Source organism: Pollicipes pollicipes, unplaced genomic scaffold (genome assembly GCF_011947565.3).
Source record: "Pollicipes pollicipes isolate AB1234 unplaced genomic scaffold, Ppol_2.1 Scaffold_1600;HRSCAF=1878_pilon_pilon_pilon, whole genome shotgun sequence".
In the NCBI taxonomy this organism is placed as follows: domain Eukaryota; kingdom Metazoa; phylum Arthropoda; class Thecostraca; order Pollicipedomorpha; family Pollicipedidae; genus Pollicipes; species Pollicipes pollicipes.
This window is the reverse complement of record NW_023595962.1, coordinates 8,738,651-8,755,004: the sequence shown is the minus strand read 5'-3', so window position 1 is coordinate 8,755,004 and position 16,354 is coordinate 8,738,651. Positions and strand designations below refer to the sequence as shown.

Sequence of the window (16,354 nt, the reverse complement as noted above, 5' to 3'; positions counted from 1 at the left end):
TCGATACACAATAATTTAAAATGCCGAGCCGTCCCAAGATTGATTTCGCCTTCCAGGCGATGTTTAATCGAAGTGAAACACCGATGGCAAATCTCGGGGTTGATTTCAGTGAATTCGACTCAGTCAAGCGGAAAGGTCAGCTGAACTCGTACGAACGGTGTAGGTTAAAAGCCTGTTCATCTGTCCGATTAACACAAAGGATTTGACAAAGCTGCTATCATCCCTAAGATACAACAGTCGTGATATTCGTGCTAAACTTCATGGGCACTTGGGGTGCCAGAGCAAAACACAAAACGTCACACGATCTTGGCAAGTTCACGCACACCTGCTTGTAAGGGGAGTTGTTTGTAATCATGGATCCCTGTTGTCAATTACGTGAAATTAATGTGCTGTCCTTAGTTAACACTGTTATCTTGCCTAATTTTGTATAGTTGTTGCCAATCACGAGTAATGTTGTTCGAGTTGACTGGGTGACGACTTAGGCTAGCGTGGCCAACTGAGCTCACAATCCAACTCTAGAATTTCTGACAGGAAATCGCTAGCACTCTGACCAAGCCAGGCCAAGGCTGAACCTGACCAAGCCAGATTCTCGGTGATTTTGTTGACGATTCAACATGTGCCGGAATGGACAACAATTGTGCTTTTTTGTCAAGACGTGCTTGTTTTTGCCTTTATTGTAATTACTTCCGCTTTCGAATCCTTGAAACGCGATCACAAATTGAATCGCTTCAGCTTGACCGTTATGAGCAACGCAGCTTTCGTTGCAAATTAAGTTTCCGACAACAAGCAGCGACTGGCATGTCAGACACCAGGCTCTACGACCCTCGCCCGGCGCCACCTGGTTGCGACGCAGACGCGGTTAGAATCAACATGCCAGTAAAGGGACGTTTTCCATGCAGGTAGGCGAAAAGGACAAAGTTGAGCGGGGACACCACTGAGCATCGCGGCTCCGGCTGCACCGGGCGCGTTTCGCCCTCGGTCACCGTCAGAGGGCGCCGCAGCCCTTCTCATACAGCTTCTACGCACGTCATTCAGCACAACGGACGTCATCGGAAGCAAAGCCGCACATATAAACGGGCCCGCCAGCTGACCTCCCGCCGCGTCAGCCCGGATGTGCCAAGACCGATCACGTGCGCTCCGAGAGTACGGTATGGAAGTCATGCGCCGCGGAGAGGGGCTTGACCTCGTTACCTTGACCCTGGCTAGGTCAACAGCTGACATGATTGAGCCCTGGTAAAACTGTACGGCCGTGAAATGACGCTTTAAAAGACCTTCCAGCTCCAGGTCAGGCTCGTCTCTGAAAGGCAACAGTGGGGGCTGTGACGTCACTGGGACACACGCTTGGCGTCAATCGGCTGTTAGCAGGTCAGGTTCGCCTCTGAAAGGTGGCAGTGCGAGCTGTGACGTCACTGGGACACACGCGTGACGTCAACCGGCTGTTAGTGGTCAGGCTCACGGCTGAAATAGTAATGCGTTTGCTGTGGCATAAATAAGTTCCAGTGACGGAATTGGGCACTCGGATAACGTGGCAGTCGCGAGTCAACAACCGAACCTTGTCCAGCCGCCGCAGTCGAACGAGCGCTGTCAAACGCAAACAACTTAGCCCACGCACATTCACACACGAACAAACATACGATAGCACAACAAATGCGACGGCACTGAACTTAAACGCATGTATGTCACTGTGTGAGAACCCTCCAGCGCTGGCTACGAAATGGATTTGACCGAATAGCAAGCGGCTGCATCCAAGGGCGTTTTCAAAGCGGTGCATAAAACGGCGGCAGATCACAAACCCATAAACGCAAGATCTTCGCACCGCACAGTTAGTCGCATTACGGTGGATACCGTATTGCAGCTGTGGATAGATTTCAAAGGAATTGTTCCTTGTCATCCACTGGTTGGATGGTGCTTCTGGTGGTGCATGAGCGTGTCCGGCGGGAATGGTCTAAAGTTGTGGTTGACGGCCGTGGTCGCCCACGGTAGTTGCCTTTGGTGGCTGACACTGCTAGTCGCCCCTGCGATTCTGACGCCGGAGCTGTTGCGGCGGTCGAAGGTGGCGTGCGACTGCGTCTGTGGCGGTGGCGTTTGCGGTGTCGGCTATGGCACCTCACAGCTGCTCCCGCCGGTGTTGTGTCTGTGTCGCGCGGTGGCCGGCGGCGACGCCCGCCGGAGGATCGGCCCACCTGTGCAGGAACACCACCTCCACGTCCACGTCCTCGCGGTCCTCGTGCAGGAAGTCCTTCAGGAAGTGTGAGACGGACTCGTAGGTGATGTGGCCGCACACCACAATATGTCTGCGTACATAGTGGACCCGTCAACGCGCAACTTAGTTGTCACAATCAGTGGAACACTGACTGCGTGGACATCCAGCAGCTGGCTTTGAAATGAAGGCATCTAGAAAGTGTGTCGTAAATGCAGGCGTCAGAGCACAAGATTACACCTCAAGTCGATGGTTTCCTTATAAGATATTCATCGTTTCTTCAGAGGCACGACCGCTATTTCGAGTTTTACAAGCATTCAAAGTTTATCCTTACAGATAACTCGCCACTCTCGGATCAAGGGCTAATTTCTTGCAACCTAGCAGTGCATTAGGTGGACGCAAAGTGGTGGTTAAAACTTGAAAGGCTCAAGTTCTACACTGAGCGTGGCATAGAACATGAGCAAATCATGTGACCCACAACTTTGTCATGAAGTTCGCCATTTGTTTCGACAACATTCAAGGGTCAAAAGTTACGATACACCAAAGGTCGGCTTGAACGTGGTTAGCAGTTCAGATCCCCTTTTAGTTTAATATGGACTTTTATGAGTACATTAAGCCCGTAAACACAATACAAAGTCCGGCATAATAAATACAACATTGGTCGAACAGACCACCTGCGTTTAGTCGTTAGGTCGTTAAGTTAAAAGGCTCAGATTGATCACCAGTCGACGGCAAGTCTCATCAAATAATCTGTTGCTGCAATATTGCACGTCAAACATTCCACATCTTCAATCCTAACTCCGTATACACAACACCTCATCCGCATAGCAATAACAACACTTTTCACCAACCCCTGAGCAGCGAGCGAGCGTTAGGCAGAAACAAAGCAGGCGCATGCGCAGTGGCAGCGGCAGCCGGCGGGCAAGCGGACAGGCGTGCGGTGGAGCGAGCAGCACAGACTGCCACTACACGAACCCCAAGCTGGTGGTCGCACTACCCAGAGTCTGAGAGCTCCGATACTGGGGGCGTTGTGACTGAGTCCGCCGCCGACTGGGCGTCGGGCGTTAAGTCAGGTTTATAAACCCCGGATTTGTCATACACAGCAGCCGCTTCGAGTGGCGTCGCAGTTCGTCGCATTAAAAACGCCGCGGGACGCCGCTGTGCAAGGTGCTTGGTGACTGTTGAGCCGGAGAAGGTGACATGTCTCCATGGCGAGATCGGAGCGCATCGTTTCCGTCTAAAGGTCACCTCCTCGACGACAAACGGGACGTAATGTCATCGATGCATCGAAATTTGAAAACTACGTGCGATACATCTGGCCGAGACACCTCTCCGACGAACAAGGCTGCTCTGTCTTAGATTTTGTGCAGCACAACACGGCCCAATGTTGCTTTTTGCTGCGTTTTTTTTTGGCGTTTCGGCCGCAGACTGGTAAAACCAACCCACATTTTGTTGTGGAAATATTTTCTTGTGGTTATGAGCGAGGAATCCCCCTGAAAGAATTTTGCGAAGATCGCTGTTTAAAATGGAAATTTCAGCCATCAAAAACTTAAAAGAAGAAGACTTGCTGTGATATCAGGATCGGAAATGCCTGGTACAGAGCAGCGTATCTGCGGTTACATTTCAGTACAAAGTTTAATAGTCCACATATCAGAATGCAACAAAACGTATTTACACTTTACAAATGAGATATTATTATCCTTGACATCAATTAGTAGTGGACTGTGCGTGGCTTTACTATGTGCATAACGTGTGCAATGATATGACTGCCACATGACATAACACACCGTATAAAACATGTCACATTCACAGAATGCTGAATCTATGGGGCTTAGAAATAAAAACGGTCATCTATTATCGAAACTCGTGGAATGAGCATAAGTGACTGCAGGTGTGGCATCGGCCACAGCCCTCATTAGCACAGCACATTCCTAACAATCTCAGTTGACAGAGGCTGTTCCGGCTGCCTTACAACATCAACAATGCCCAACAAACATTGTGACACACTTGCTTTATCTATGCTTATGGCGTAGGTGCAAAATGACACCCAGTGACTTGGCTTTTTTCTCCCACACTGGAACTTATGGAAATTACAACGCTGATCACACTTAGAATTACGCCATCCTTTTTCATGATTTTCAATTGTCCCCACCGTTCACAAATTGTAGTCATCAATTTAGATATGTCGAAGTCGCATAACTACCCACAAAACAAAACACTCCATTATGTGCAGCTAATGCATGGTGCTGCATTCACCCAAGCCATACTGCAACGTGCAATCGAATACGAAAGTGACTAAGTGGAAGGAAATATGAATACGCACTAAGCGAAAAAGTGCAAGGGTGTACACATTTCCGCATGGTGCATAAGTGCAAGGGTGTATGAATGTGCACAACTGGATGAGCTGATGCCACTTTTCAGGGTAAATTTGCTTCATGCATGTACCGTGGCAGTAATATTGAGATTTCACAAGAAATGGGATATGAAGCACCAAGTTCCAGTTCCTGAGCTTTTATATAAAACCAACTGTCAAAGGAAACCAGCATCTTCATTTCCAATATGACAAATGACGTTTGTTTCGCACGCCACAAAGGTACCATAAATTTTAAGCCAAAATTTACGTTATGTTCTATAACTATAAGCCCAATCATCCAGACCAACTGACGACGCACATGCATGGTCCGAAACAACCTGTACCGATCAAAATAGACAAAAAGCATCCAACAAAACACATGAGTGTGCTGTTTGGGGGTGTTCACACCTACCTCCTTCCCCTCTCATTCTTCAGTGTTCCACCGTACTTTGACCTGTTACCCACCAGGTCAATAATCTCGGGTATACAGCTGGCGAATATGGCCTAGGGCGTGGAAACAGGTCGGGTAAGTCACGCCCATTTTTACACTGCCGTGTGTACACTTCCTCATGAATGTTTTTGCTCGCGGCTGACGTCACCGCGCCGTGTGGTGAGATCATCATGACGTGGTTGCGTCTTATTGGTGCGAACCTAACAAGTGTCCGCTCGTTCTTCTATGGAAGGGTCCCAGAAGCAACTAAATCAAGTTAAATACAATATCATCCATCTTTGTCTCTGATCGAGTCCAAATAGCTGTCAGCCTAGACTGTTTCCTCAGAGCTGTACCTTCCACTAGGTCGTTCGTGCTTTAACCCTTCCTTTATAGAAGTGCGCTGCTGTGTAGTGTTGAGGCCGATAAACCTAACGATAATACTGCATTTGCTGTTGTGGACTTCGGGAAACATGAATATGCAAGGGCATGATGGGGTCATAGGACGCATAATGCCGCATGCGTGTTCTCAAACCTGAAGACGTGAGCTTTGATACTCTTCGTGACATCATTAAATGTCAATTATAACTTCATCAACGGAAACGGGCGAAAATGGCCGACGTAACAGACGTTTCTCTAAACTACGACCATCATCACCATTATCATTAAAGGAAGCAGTTCAACCCGATAATGAGATTTGAAGCAGCAAGCCAACATGGCCAAGGCTTTGGTCAATAATGCATGTTAAGGGTTACCTCGACGGCCAAGTTTATCCCTCAGGCAGCATCCCCATGGTGTGTGCCACATTTTTTCTGTATTTTTGGAGCATACGTGCATCAATGTGGGCTTATAGCCAAGACCGGTGTTTTTACAGCATACTTTTTACAGCATATTTTTATGCCGTTTCGCGCGGCATTCGCACCTCCCTCCCGATCTCAGATGCGTGTCGCTCGCACCAAAATCAAGGCATTACCTAACTGCTACGCATCTCGACGCCTCCAGAGCCTAACCTTTCCAGCCTGGAATGTCCTCAAACAGACCGCAACCTGCCGCTCCCTGGCACTTTTGGCGATCATTTTTTGCGAAAATTTTTCGGTTCCAGGTAGTGCGGCAGGTCCACATAGCGCGGCAGGTCCACACTGGTTAATCGCCATCCACGTGCTGAAGACCGCACGCGCGCACAAAAGCCCGTCAGCCAGGCTGTTCGTATAGTGTATGTATGTACTACGCAAATACAAGGGCTTTTACATTTTGTACGTGTAATTTGAATATATGTACTATCATGTATACATCCTCCATTGTGCCTCCACTGTGCCAGGTGACGTCATCCACAGTGTTGTCCTTATCATGCAAAGCAAAGGTATTCCGAAGATCATTCGATGCAGTTCAAAGTCACACCCTTAAAAGAAGCTCAAACACTGTTGTTTCGGCGCTGGACGCACATGACCTTGTGCGGACCATTTGCGCAGCCTATTAGAATCTCACCCAGATATGCATGACGTCATAGAAACGTCACGCGAATAGCGTCATCTCAATAGGCATATAATGCTCAAGGTAAAACAGGAAACATGATCATAGTTATTTGGGTATGGAGTCCGTCAACACGATACGTGGCATGATCGGACGGCAGTTGGCCAATAACCAGTTAACCGCGACAAGTGCAAGTTTCGAACATGAACCACGTTTTGTGCTATCATAATAATTTGGACAGTGGTATTAGTGATGTTGGCAACGAAACTTGGAATCGGTTTACTTTAAAATAGGGCCCCTACCGAGTGTGTAAAATATAAATGTGAATAACACGGACAATTTAATGTGAGAACACCATGGGAAAAACCTAGGGCACACAAACATAAAGATGCGTAAATTTGGAAAATATGCATCACTTAACAAACCGCCTCTCGGCAAGTTAAAGTACTGCAGGTGAGTCAGCCCATCCAACACATAAGTAACTGTGACACTGGCGGTCTGACAGCGACTCTGACGTCACACAAACGTGTCATGACAAAACGTATTGAGAGACAGTCTTTTACACCAAAAAGAAAAATACCTGAAAAATATATATTAAGAAATATATACCAAGTACACTAAGTACAAACAATACTAAGAAAAATACTAAAAAGTGACCTAAGCTTATCACATTAGATGTTTGTCCACATAGATGAAATGTGGAACATTCTCGTTAAGTGTTCAGCTTTCGAATGACGTTTCGTGCACACGTACATTCGGGACGCTTCCAAAAAAGCTGCGTTTGTGTCGTTTGCTCGCAGCGAAAATACAAAACAATCACCAGTAGCCGAGAGCAGCTAGGAGCCAACTTGGCTCCACCTGCCGGATCAGCTTCAAGGCAAGACACTTCGCTGTCCACAGTCGCACCGTGTTAGTGTTAGCGTCACCACAAGCAGCCCTGTCATTACCACTGGGGACCGTGCGCAACTGTCGCCGGCCCGTCCCCGCCACAGAGAGTGCGCCGCCGCGTTCGCCGGCGCGCCACCCCCACGCCCTCTAAAGCCTGCAGCCTCGCCACGGTGACATCCAGCGCCAGGCTTTGCGCCGCGGCACGGCAACGGGAAGACGCAAGACCACGGCGTTCCGACCACCAAAGCAGACGACCCCCGATAGCGGCGCCAGCGCAAGCGATGGGCGGCGGACGAGCAGGCGCCGAAGACGTTACCTTTTGCCACGCTGCTGACTGTACGTCCCCGTGTATTTGGACCTCCTCTCGAAAATTTCGAGTATTTCCGGAATGCTTCTGGCAAAAAGGGCCTGGCAGGGAACACGAGCACATGCTGTAAGCCCGGGCGTCCTGTGATCGGCGCTTACACTGCTGCCGGTGCAGAGTTCGCCACTCAGCTCGACTGTCGGAGCCAGGGCGGCGCTGGAGCTCGACTGTCGGAGCCAGGGCGGCGCTGGAGCTCGGCTGTCGGAGCCAGAGCGGCGCTGGTCCCGACAGCCGAGCTGCCGGTGCAGAGCTCGCCACTCAGCTCGACTGTCGGAGCCAGGGCGGCGCTGGAGCTCGGCTGTCGGAGCCAGAGTGGCGCTGGTCCCGACAGCCGAGCTGCCGGTGCAGAGTTCGCCACTCAGCTCGACTGTCGGAGCCAGGGCGGCGCTGGAGCTCGGCTGTCCGAACCAGGGCGGCGCTGGCCCCGACAGCCGAGCTACCGGTGCAGAGCTCGCCGCTCAGATTCACTGTCGAAGCCAGGGCGGTGCTAGCTCCGACAGCCGAGCTACCGGTGCAGAGCTCGCGCTCAGCTCGGCTGTCGGAGCCAGAGCGGCGCTGGCTCCGACAGCCGAGCTACCGGTGCAGAGCTCGTCGCTCAGCTCGACTGTCGAAGCCAGGGAATCGTAACTGTATTCACTCTAGGATATCGCACAAGAGGACTTAATAGGTAACGTGACGTTCAGATGAACGTTCTAAAAAGAGAAACGCCGGTCAAAACGGTGAGTTGATCCATCCAGCAGAGATTCCACGCTTGGATACAAGCTTTAGAATTCGGCACCTCTCGATAATCAAACTGAGGTGAGTAAAGCATAGTAGCGCTTCTACTTTATTAGCATTTTTGGTTAATGGCGTAAAGGCCGAATGTGAGACGTAAAAACCGATTTCGAGTGTTCGGGATTCGTGAGGGGCCAAAACCTTTTTTGAATTAGTGTTTTGTCCTCGTTCTGTGACAACTTAACTAGATGATGAGTAATGGTAAGACATGATTTTGGTATCACAGTTGGTAATCAAAGAAGCTCAAGCCCTTCGACATTTGCCGAACAAGGGTGTTGCGAGCAGAGGGGGGGGGGGGGGGGGTTGTGGTACAACTCCTCGCCAGTTCTTTCCGGAAGCATTCCCACAAGCGTTAACCGAATCTGGTCGTCTTTCTCCATTGCAATAGCTAAAACAATAGAAATGAACACGGCCCCCATCTCACGAACAAAGTGTGATGGGGTCTGACGCCTAAAGAGGACAAAAAGAAATGAAACATTCAATCACTGGTTTTACTGATAAGTAAGTGAGGTCTGTTACCAAGTACATATTTATAAATTTTCATTACAGACTTTGGTTTACATCTGTCACCTTGACAGGCCCGCACACATACCGCTCACTGCGCTGAAGGAACGTGTGGGCAAAGTGAACGACAACCACAGACGTGTGGGCAAAGTGAACGACAACGACAGACGTGTGGGCAAAGTGAACGACAACGACAGACGTGTGGGCAAAGTGAACGACAACGACAGACGTGTGGGCAAAGTGAACGACAACGACAGACGTGTGGGCAAAGTGAACGACAACGACAGACGTGTGGGCAAAGTGAACGACAACGACAGACGTGTGGGCAAAGTGAACGACAATGACAGACGTGTGGGCAAAGTGAACGACAACGACAGACGTGTGGGCAAAGTGAACGACAACGACAGACGTGTGGGCAAAGTGAACGACAACGACAGACGTGTGGGCAAAGTGAACGACAACGACAGACGTGTGGGCAAAGTGAACGACAACGACAGACGTGTGGGCAAAGTGAACGACAATGACAGACGTGTGGGCAAAGTGAACGACAATGACAGACGTGTGGGCAAAGTGAACGACAACGACAGACGTGTGGGCAAAGTGAACGACAATGACAGACGTGTGGGCAAAGTGAACGACGGCCCTTTCTGTCCCCCGCCGAGGGGCATGAACACCTTTTGTATCTATCAAAAGGATCAAGATCGACCTTTGTAGCAACCGTTTTGCCATGCTTACCTATCGTGTGGTGAAGAAGATCTCATAGTTGTGACAGGTTCATTCGTCCTCTTTCATTATCATCATTTACTTTCATTAGTGACGTGGCTAGAGCGTGTTGTGTTGTCCTGAGGTATCACCCGTCAGTTGAGTGTTATTCTGTGTGTGATTGCTGAATAAAGGAGCAACTTATGTCGGTGTTAACGATATCCATCGTCTACCCCAGCAAGAACCCACTTGGGGTCCAAGTGAGCTGGGGTACATGCACCCTCATAAATATCACGAGACACCACCCCGGCATGGTACGACCGGGCCACGCCCTGGCGTGTTGTTCTCCATTCTTCACCTGGGAGGGTTGCATCAAGGCCAGCACCAGATAACGAGCGACTGCACTTAACAGAGGTCGTCTTCCTAACGCCGGCTGGTCCAAGCCAGCGCACGATGTCCAGGAACGTAACGGTCCGTGGTGTGGGAGAACAGGTGTCATCTGCATTTGGCCTGACCCCGACCTGAACCACCCAATGACTGGAGCCCCAAGATTTCCCCTGGGCATCGCGGGGCGCGCCAGGTGCCGAGTGCTGAGTGGCTGCATCGAGCGCAGCGCCAGCTCCAGCGCTCGACGTCAGGTGCCGGCCCACGGCAGCACAACGGCGGGACCGGGGCGGAGACGCCGTCAGGTGTCGGTCAGCAGTGGCACAACGCCGGGACCGGGGCGGAGACGCCGTCAGGTGTTCGTCAGCAGTGGCACAACGGCGGGACCGGGGCGGAGACGCCATCAGGTGTCGGTCAGCAGCGGCACAACGCCGGGACCGGAGCGGAGGCGTCGTCGGGTGCCGGCCCACAGCTGCACAAAGCCGGGACCGGAGCGGAGGCGTTGTCAGGTGTCGGTCAGCAGCGGCACAACGCCGGGACCGGGGCGGAGACGCAGTCAGCGCCACCAGTAAGTGTCAGCCCACAACGGCACAAATCCGGAAGCGGGGCAGAGGCGTCGTCAGCACCACTAGCAGGGTCACGGAGTCCTGGGCTTCGATTTTTTTTTTTTGTTTCAGGGGCGAGCAGGTAACGGAAGTCACTGCACTTCTACTGCGTTGAAACGCAACATTGTATGCGACCAACGCGCTGTAAGCGTGATTGAAGGGGACTTGTACTAATTGCCAACAAATGACATTCCTAGGAGATAACAGTAACTGAAAGCTAATACTCCGATTCCAGAGCGACCAATTGTGATGATCCTGGATTTTTTAACTTTTCCTGCCATTGTTGCAAGAAGGTGTTTAATTTGTTGAACATTCCGCGGCAGATAGCAGAGCCAGAGAGGTGCGCTGTGTCCCCTATCCGTTTTCTTTTGCAGCTCTGTTTCTGGCCAGATGAATTTACAAAACAATGACGACCAGAGAGCGTGCCCAGAAGTAAAGAGCCCTTGAAATTGCACTACGTGCATGCTTGAGAAATGTCTGCAAAACAGTTATGTACAGTTAGCAACTGCGGACAATATTTCACATTTGCTCACTCGGCAGCACTATGTGGACATCCTGGATATTCTGGTTTGAAATCGGATGTCATTTTTAATAACGGATAGAACTTACCAATAAAATTACCAAAATCTGCCCCTCTTTCGGCTTCCATGCCACAAAATCGGTAACCTTTCAGCACAAAAGTCTGGCCAAAGCCATTTCCTATCCATTTTGCTGGGATTGAGGGCTTGAACATATGATAAGCTTGGTGACAGTGTGCAATAAACAAACATGGTGCACAGCTGAAAAAGGCCCACACTTAGCCGTAGATAGTCCGTACTGGTTCACTGTCTGGCATACGTAGCTTGGCCGTCCAAGAAACGCCTTTGTAATTTGTCTTTTTTGGTTGAGCTGGTGATGGGGGTGGTCTGGCGGTGATTTCGCGACAATACATGGCGCGTTGGAAACCCAGTCAGAATTTCCATTGAGGTGAAATTGCCACAAGGTCACTGTGCCAGTTGGGACTTCAAAGCAAGCTACGAATCACGAGGACTCGAATCAAGTGCCAACCCTGAAATAGAGTCAGTCGTGTCTTGCTGTAACAGGCAGGCGCCAATCCCCAAGCCTAACTCAGCTGGTAATCTAATCCGAATACATGATGAACTGAAAATATAATGAAAACCGAGTGAAAACATCAGAAGCGAAGGTCTGCGTCTTTTTGGGCAGTGAGGGCAATCGATACCACAGTTAAATGAGTGTGTGGCCTACCGGCTTACGGCCTTACATCAATTTCGGCATGTATATACGGACCACAACAATTCCACCAGAACGTCGTCCAATCCAATCCACTGGGAAACGATATGACTTGGGCAGGATCGATATGAGTTGGGCAGTATCGACATCGTTTCATCAGCAGTCCACAGGACCTGTCCGGTCATTGCGTCTGCCATGCATACCTAACCACTTCCGACGGAATCGGCGGATGGCCAAAGCTCAATATTGTTCTGAGTACGCAGTGTAGTATCATACCGGACCTGAAGCGCGGTCAACAGTTCCGTGAAAAAGTAACAGAAGGTGCAGTGCGCAAACGTCGCCTGGTGCAGGCGCGCGTGAAGTGGTGCTGGGTTCGGCGCCGCGCCTGACCCGCGTGTAGTCAGGCGCGGCGCCGAACCCGCGTGTAGTCAGGCGCCGCGCCTGACCCGCGCGTGACCCATTGACCGGGTCGAGTAATGTATTCATGTCCAGGGTGACGCTCCTTTCACGTCGGTTTTTGTGATGAAACAGCGGTCGTGAAGACAGCTCGTCCACATCTTAGCTTAAGAAGTGTGTCTTTGAAATAACGGGTTGCAGCTTACATAATACACACAAGACAATGAAACATAAGTGACTACATCCTGTACCAGATGATTAGAAATCAGAGGAATTATATACATACATATATGTATATATATATATATATATATATATATATATATATAGGTATATAAATATATCTTGGACTTGTCTCCTGTACGGAAGAACAATTACTTAAGTTGTCTATCATTTTGTCTTGATTCTAAACGTGTACCATGAGCATATTTTAACTATTTTCCGTTCTGCCTTACTTTACCACACCTGAAGACACGCCACGTCAAACCATGCACAATCCACACAACTGTAATGTGCTTCAACTCCATGGTCCCGCTTGGTGTCGATATGAACATCAGTTACGTTACTAACAATTAACCGACGCCCAGCGCAACAGCTCTTCCTCTCGAGGCACTGCAGTGCCACTGGAGTGCCAGTGCCAGTGCCAGTGCCACTGACCACTCACCAGTCCCACCAGGAGGAAGAACACCAGAAACGTCCTGCCGAGTACCGTCTTGCAGAAGACGTCGCCGTAGCCGACCGTGGACATGGTGACGATGAGGAAGTAGACGCAGGTCCAGTAGCTCAGTTGCTGCGGGTTGTCGAAGTCCAGAGGGTCGCCTGAGTTCTCCAGCTGGCGGAGACAAACAGATCTGTGGCGTCATACCAGAGAATCGCACCATATGGTAACCATGGTAAATGATAACCATGGTAAAAAAACATAATCGCCATGGTAACCACGGATTTCATAATCCCACGCCTGGTTGACAAATTGATTGCCCCAACAGTGTTGAGCATTCATCAGAGGTGGACGATTAACGTTTGAGTTGGAGGACTGAGGAAAATGTCAGAACAAACTTAAACGGCTATTATTGGATAGCAGCACTGCCGGCACCAATGGGTGGCACATTGCTTTCCACCAATCCATGCACCACTTCAAGGACGTTGGTCGTCATACGGCGAAACTTATATTCCAGCATTTGGGGGGGGGGGGGGGGGGCATAAGTTTGCGTCTCTACCTCGCCTATGTGTGATGAACGGCTGTCGTTCAATTTTGTAAGCCAACTTGAGGTGGTTAAGTGGCTCCTGGGATGACGTCATTAGTACGTGTGCGTTAGTGACCACGTGGCGTTATTTGTACAGGTATGCTAGTAGCCACACGCGAGTGTATATTGTTGTAGGACCGCGTAGCAGCCGCGTTTGATCAAGGGTTTTAAATAAAGGTAACGCTGATAACTTCGGCGTCTAGATTTCCTAACGACCGTTGGCTTTATGTGATGACGTCACGGGTACAGCTGACATCACCTAATGACACGGAGAACTGCACTGCATACTTGAATTGTAATTAACTGATTTAATAAGTTGATATATCTTAATTAAAAATTAACTGACAGTTAAAGGTTCCGTAAAGTTTGCCTCTTGTTGTCTTTGGTGGCGAAATCAACAGTCGGTAAACGCGGCATCGTTCCAAAATTATCCCACATCGGCATAACAGCTGAAGTCAGAGAGTATCTACGGAGGTAACCGCACAACAGCGTACAAAATGTAGCACCGCACTTATTCACATGGAATACGCCACAGCCCACTCTGTGCCGTCTTTGTGAGGCTATCCTCCTGGAGCACAAATGTGCACAAGCTCTTTACACTCGGTGAGAATCTATCACATCCACTCTGTGCTGTTTAATGACGTGAAGACACATCACTTGGATCGACTCATAATTTGGATATATTTGATTAGAGCATTCATTGTGTCGGTGGGCGGTTTCGAGTCAAGCGATCTCTTTTCGTTCGATGAGTAAGGCCTCACTTAATTATTCCATTGTCTCCAGACAGGGTCTCGACATTTTTAACAGGTGACCCAAACAGAAACGCCATCCTCAACATGATGTGGCAGCATCTCGCTAGGACGCGCCTCGCCGGCGTGACGTCACTGTTACCAGATGGATGGTGCCGGCGCCGGTGAGCCAGACGGCGATGAAGATGGAGCAGAGCTGCGCCAGCCGGATGGAGCTGGACGTCTTCAGGATGTTGAGGTACTGCAGGATGTCCGGCACCGTCATCAGACGCAGCGCGCGCAGAAATCGGAGCCCTGTAACGGCGTCATGTTCAAACAACACCAGATGCCTGGCGCTGGAGCTGACGAATGCGACGCAGAACGTTCTGCTCGATGTGATTAAGAACAGCTCTCAGCTGCTTGCGCTTTGATGTATTCAGTGGTAATGGCGACACCATTGGTATACAATAACACGGATCAGCACATAAAATGACTAGGAAGCAGCAACCAACGGGCAGAATGACAGAAAACAGAGCATCATTACCGGAATACTGTGAGCATGCTGCTTCTATCCTGCGCCTAGGGCCGAGGTGATCGACCAAGCTTCCCTTCACAGCACGCAGCCGGAAATTGTGGGACTTCAGCGGCCCGTCCCATCTAGTCACGCCTTTGACGGGCTTATATGTTGGGCATCACCGACCGTGCCGTCATGCGGTTTTACGCAACAGTTAACAGATGTCTTTTAAAGTTGTGCTGCAAAAAAGGCATGATATTTGCATGCCTGTGCCGTTCGCCGTGCTAACTGAGCCAGTGGCCTTGTCACAACTGCGGGGCCGGGGCTAAAGTGTATGAAGTAAATACATTGAAAAAGAAGGATCATTGCAGGTCACTCTCTAAAATTGGTTGGGAGGCTCAGCCGAAAAAGTTCATCCAGCCTATCCCAAAAACCTGGTTCCTTTCCGGATTTTGGCCGTTTGAATTTGCGTCTTCGCTGTTAAAATGTAAAAGCAGCCTTTGTAATGTTTCATAAATCCATAACTGGTTTCCGGCAGAGGAAATACTTCCCATTCCAAGTCAATGTGAGCTATCTTTTGTGAAGAATTCAGAATGGGATGTAATAAATAGAAAAACCTCTTCAGAAACATTATCTTCAAGCATCAGCGGTAAGGAATGTGTCGGAACAAAATTTGAACCACCAGAAAAATTTAAAATTGCATTTTCTAGAATGATAGCACGATTCTGTTTTTAGAAGGTAACACATCCCAAAAAAGTTCCCAACACCTGGAATATTTTCACTTTTGGGCTTTTTCCCCCGCCGTAAGCAAAGTGCTGTCGAAGAAACATTATGAGGAGTGAGAGACTAATACTGCCACTAATACATGCGGAGCTCGCTTTCCACTGCAGTGTAGTATTACCAAAAACTCACAAAATTATGGCACCGTAAAGACACAATGCTTCACACATATGTATTCAGTGAACAAGTGTTCGCTACGCATTCCGGCTCACGTCTCCGGGTATTTCTCAGGCGCGTGTACTTACCATTACACTAGCTGATCACCGTGTGCTGAAGGGTCCACTCACCGATCCAGATCCTGTTCAGGTAGATGGCGACGAACGATGGTGGACCACTCACCGATCCAGGTCCTGTTCAGGTAGATGGCGACGAACGATGGTGGACCACTCACCGATCCAGGTCCTGTTCAGGTAGATGGCGACGAACGATGGTGGACCACTCACCGATCCAGGTCCTGTTCAGGTAGATGGCGACGAACGATGGTGGACCACTCACCGATCCAGGTCCTGTTCAGGTAGATGGCGACGAACGATGGTGGAATGGTGGAGTAGTCGACAAATGAGTACATCTCCAGCATGAACCACAGCTTGTCGCCGGCCGCTATAAACTGCGGCAGAGGAGTCAGTCAGGAGTCAGAGTCAGTCAGAGTCAGTCAGGACCAACAAAGATGCGTCGTCAGCTGAGGACCCTCAAGTCACTTAAAATCCTGGCCAGGATCAAAGCATTACATCACAACCAGCGCAGTCCATTGACACGTACCTTCAGGGGGCGTTTTCACCGTTGCCCTA

General features: G+C 49.7%; 1 protein-coding gene across 8 annotated transcripts in view; it reads right to left on the bottom strand.

Annotated features, from left to right (window-relative positions):
- slo (calcium-activated potassium channel slo) overlaps positions 1 to 16,354 on the bottom strand; it is a 97,558-nt gene that overhangs the window by 58,482 nt on the left and 22,722 nt on the right. For 3 of the 8 annotated variants that reach the window (XM_037225857.1, XM_037226235.1, XM_037226167.1), the window contains exons 4-8: positions 16,062 to 16,173; positions 14,436 to 14,587; positions 12,965 to 13,132; positions 4,966 to 5,057; positions 2,184 to 2,294 (exon numbers count right to left, since the gene is read on the bottom strand). In XM_037225857.1, coding sequence (XP_037081752.1) covers positions 2,184 to 2,294; positions 4,966 to 5,057; positions 12,965 to 13,132; positions 14,436 to 14,587; positions 16,062 to 16,173 — 635 coding nt within the window. Of the gene's footprint in view, positions 1 to 1,191; positions 1,298 to 2,183; positions 2,295 to 4,965; positions 5,058 to 7,657; positions 7,750 to 12,964; positions 13,133 to 14,435; positions 14,588 to 15,905; positions 15,943 to 16,061; positions 16,174 to 16,354 lie in introns of those variants that run through there. The other 5 variants (XM_037225933.1, XM_037226304.1, XM_037226017.1 and 2 more) reach the window with 4 other exon arrangements.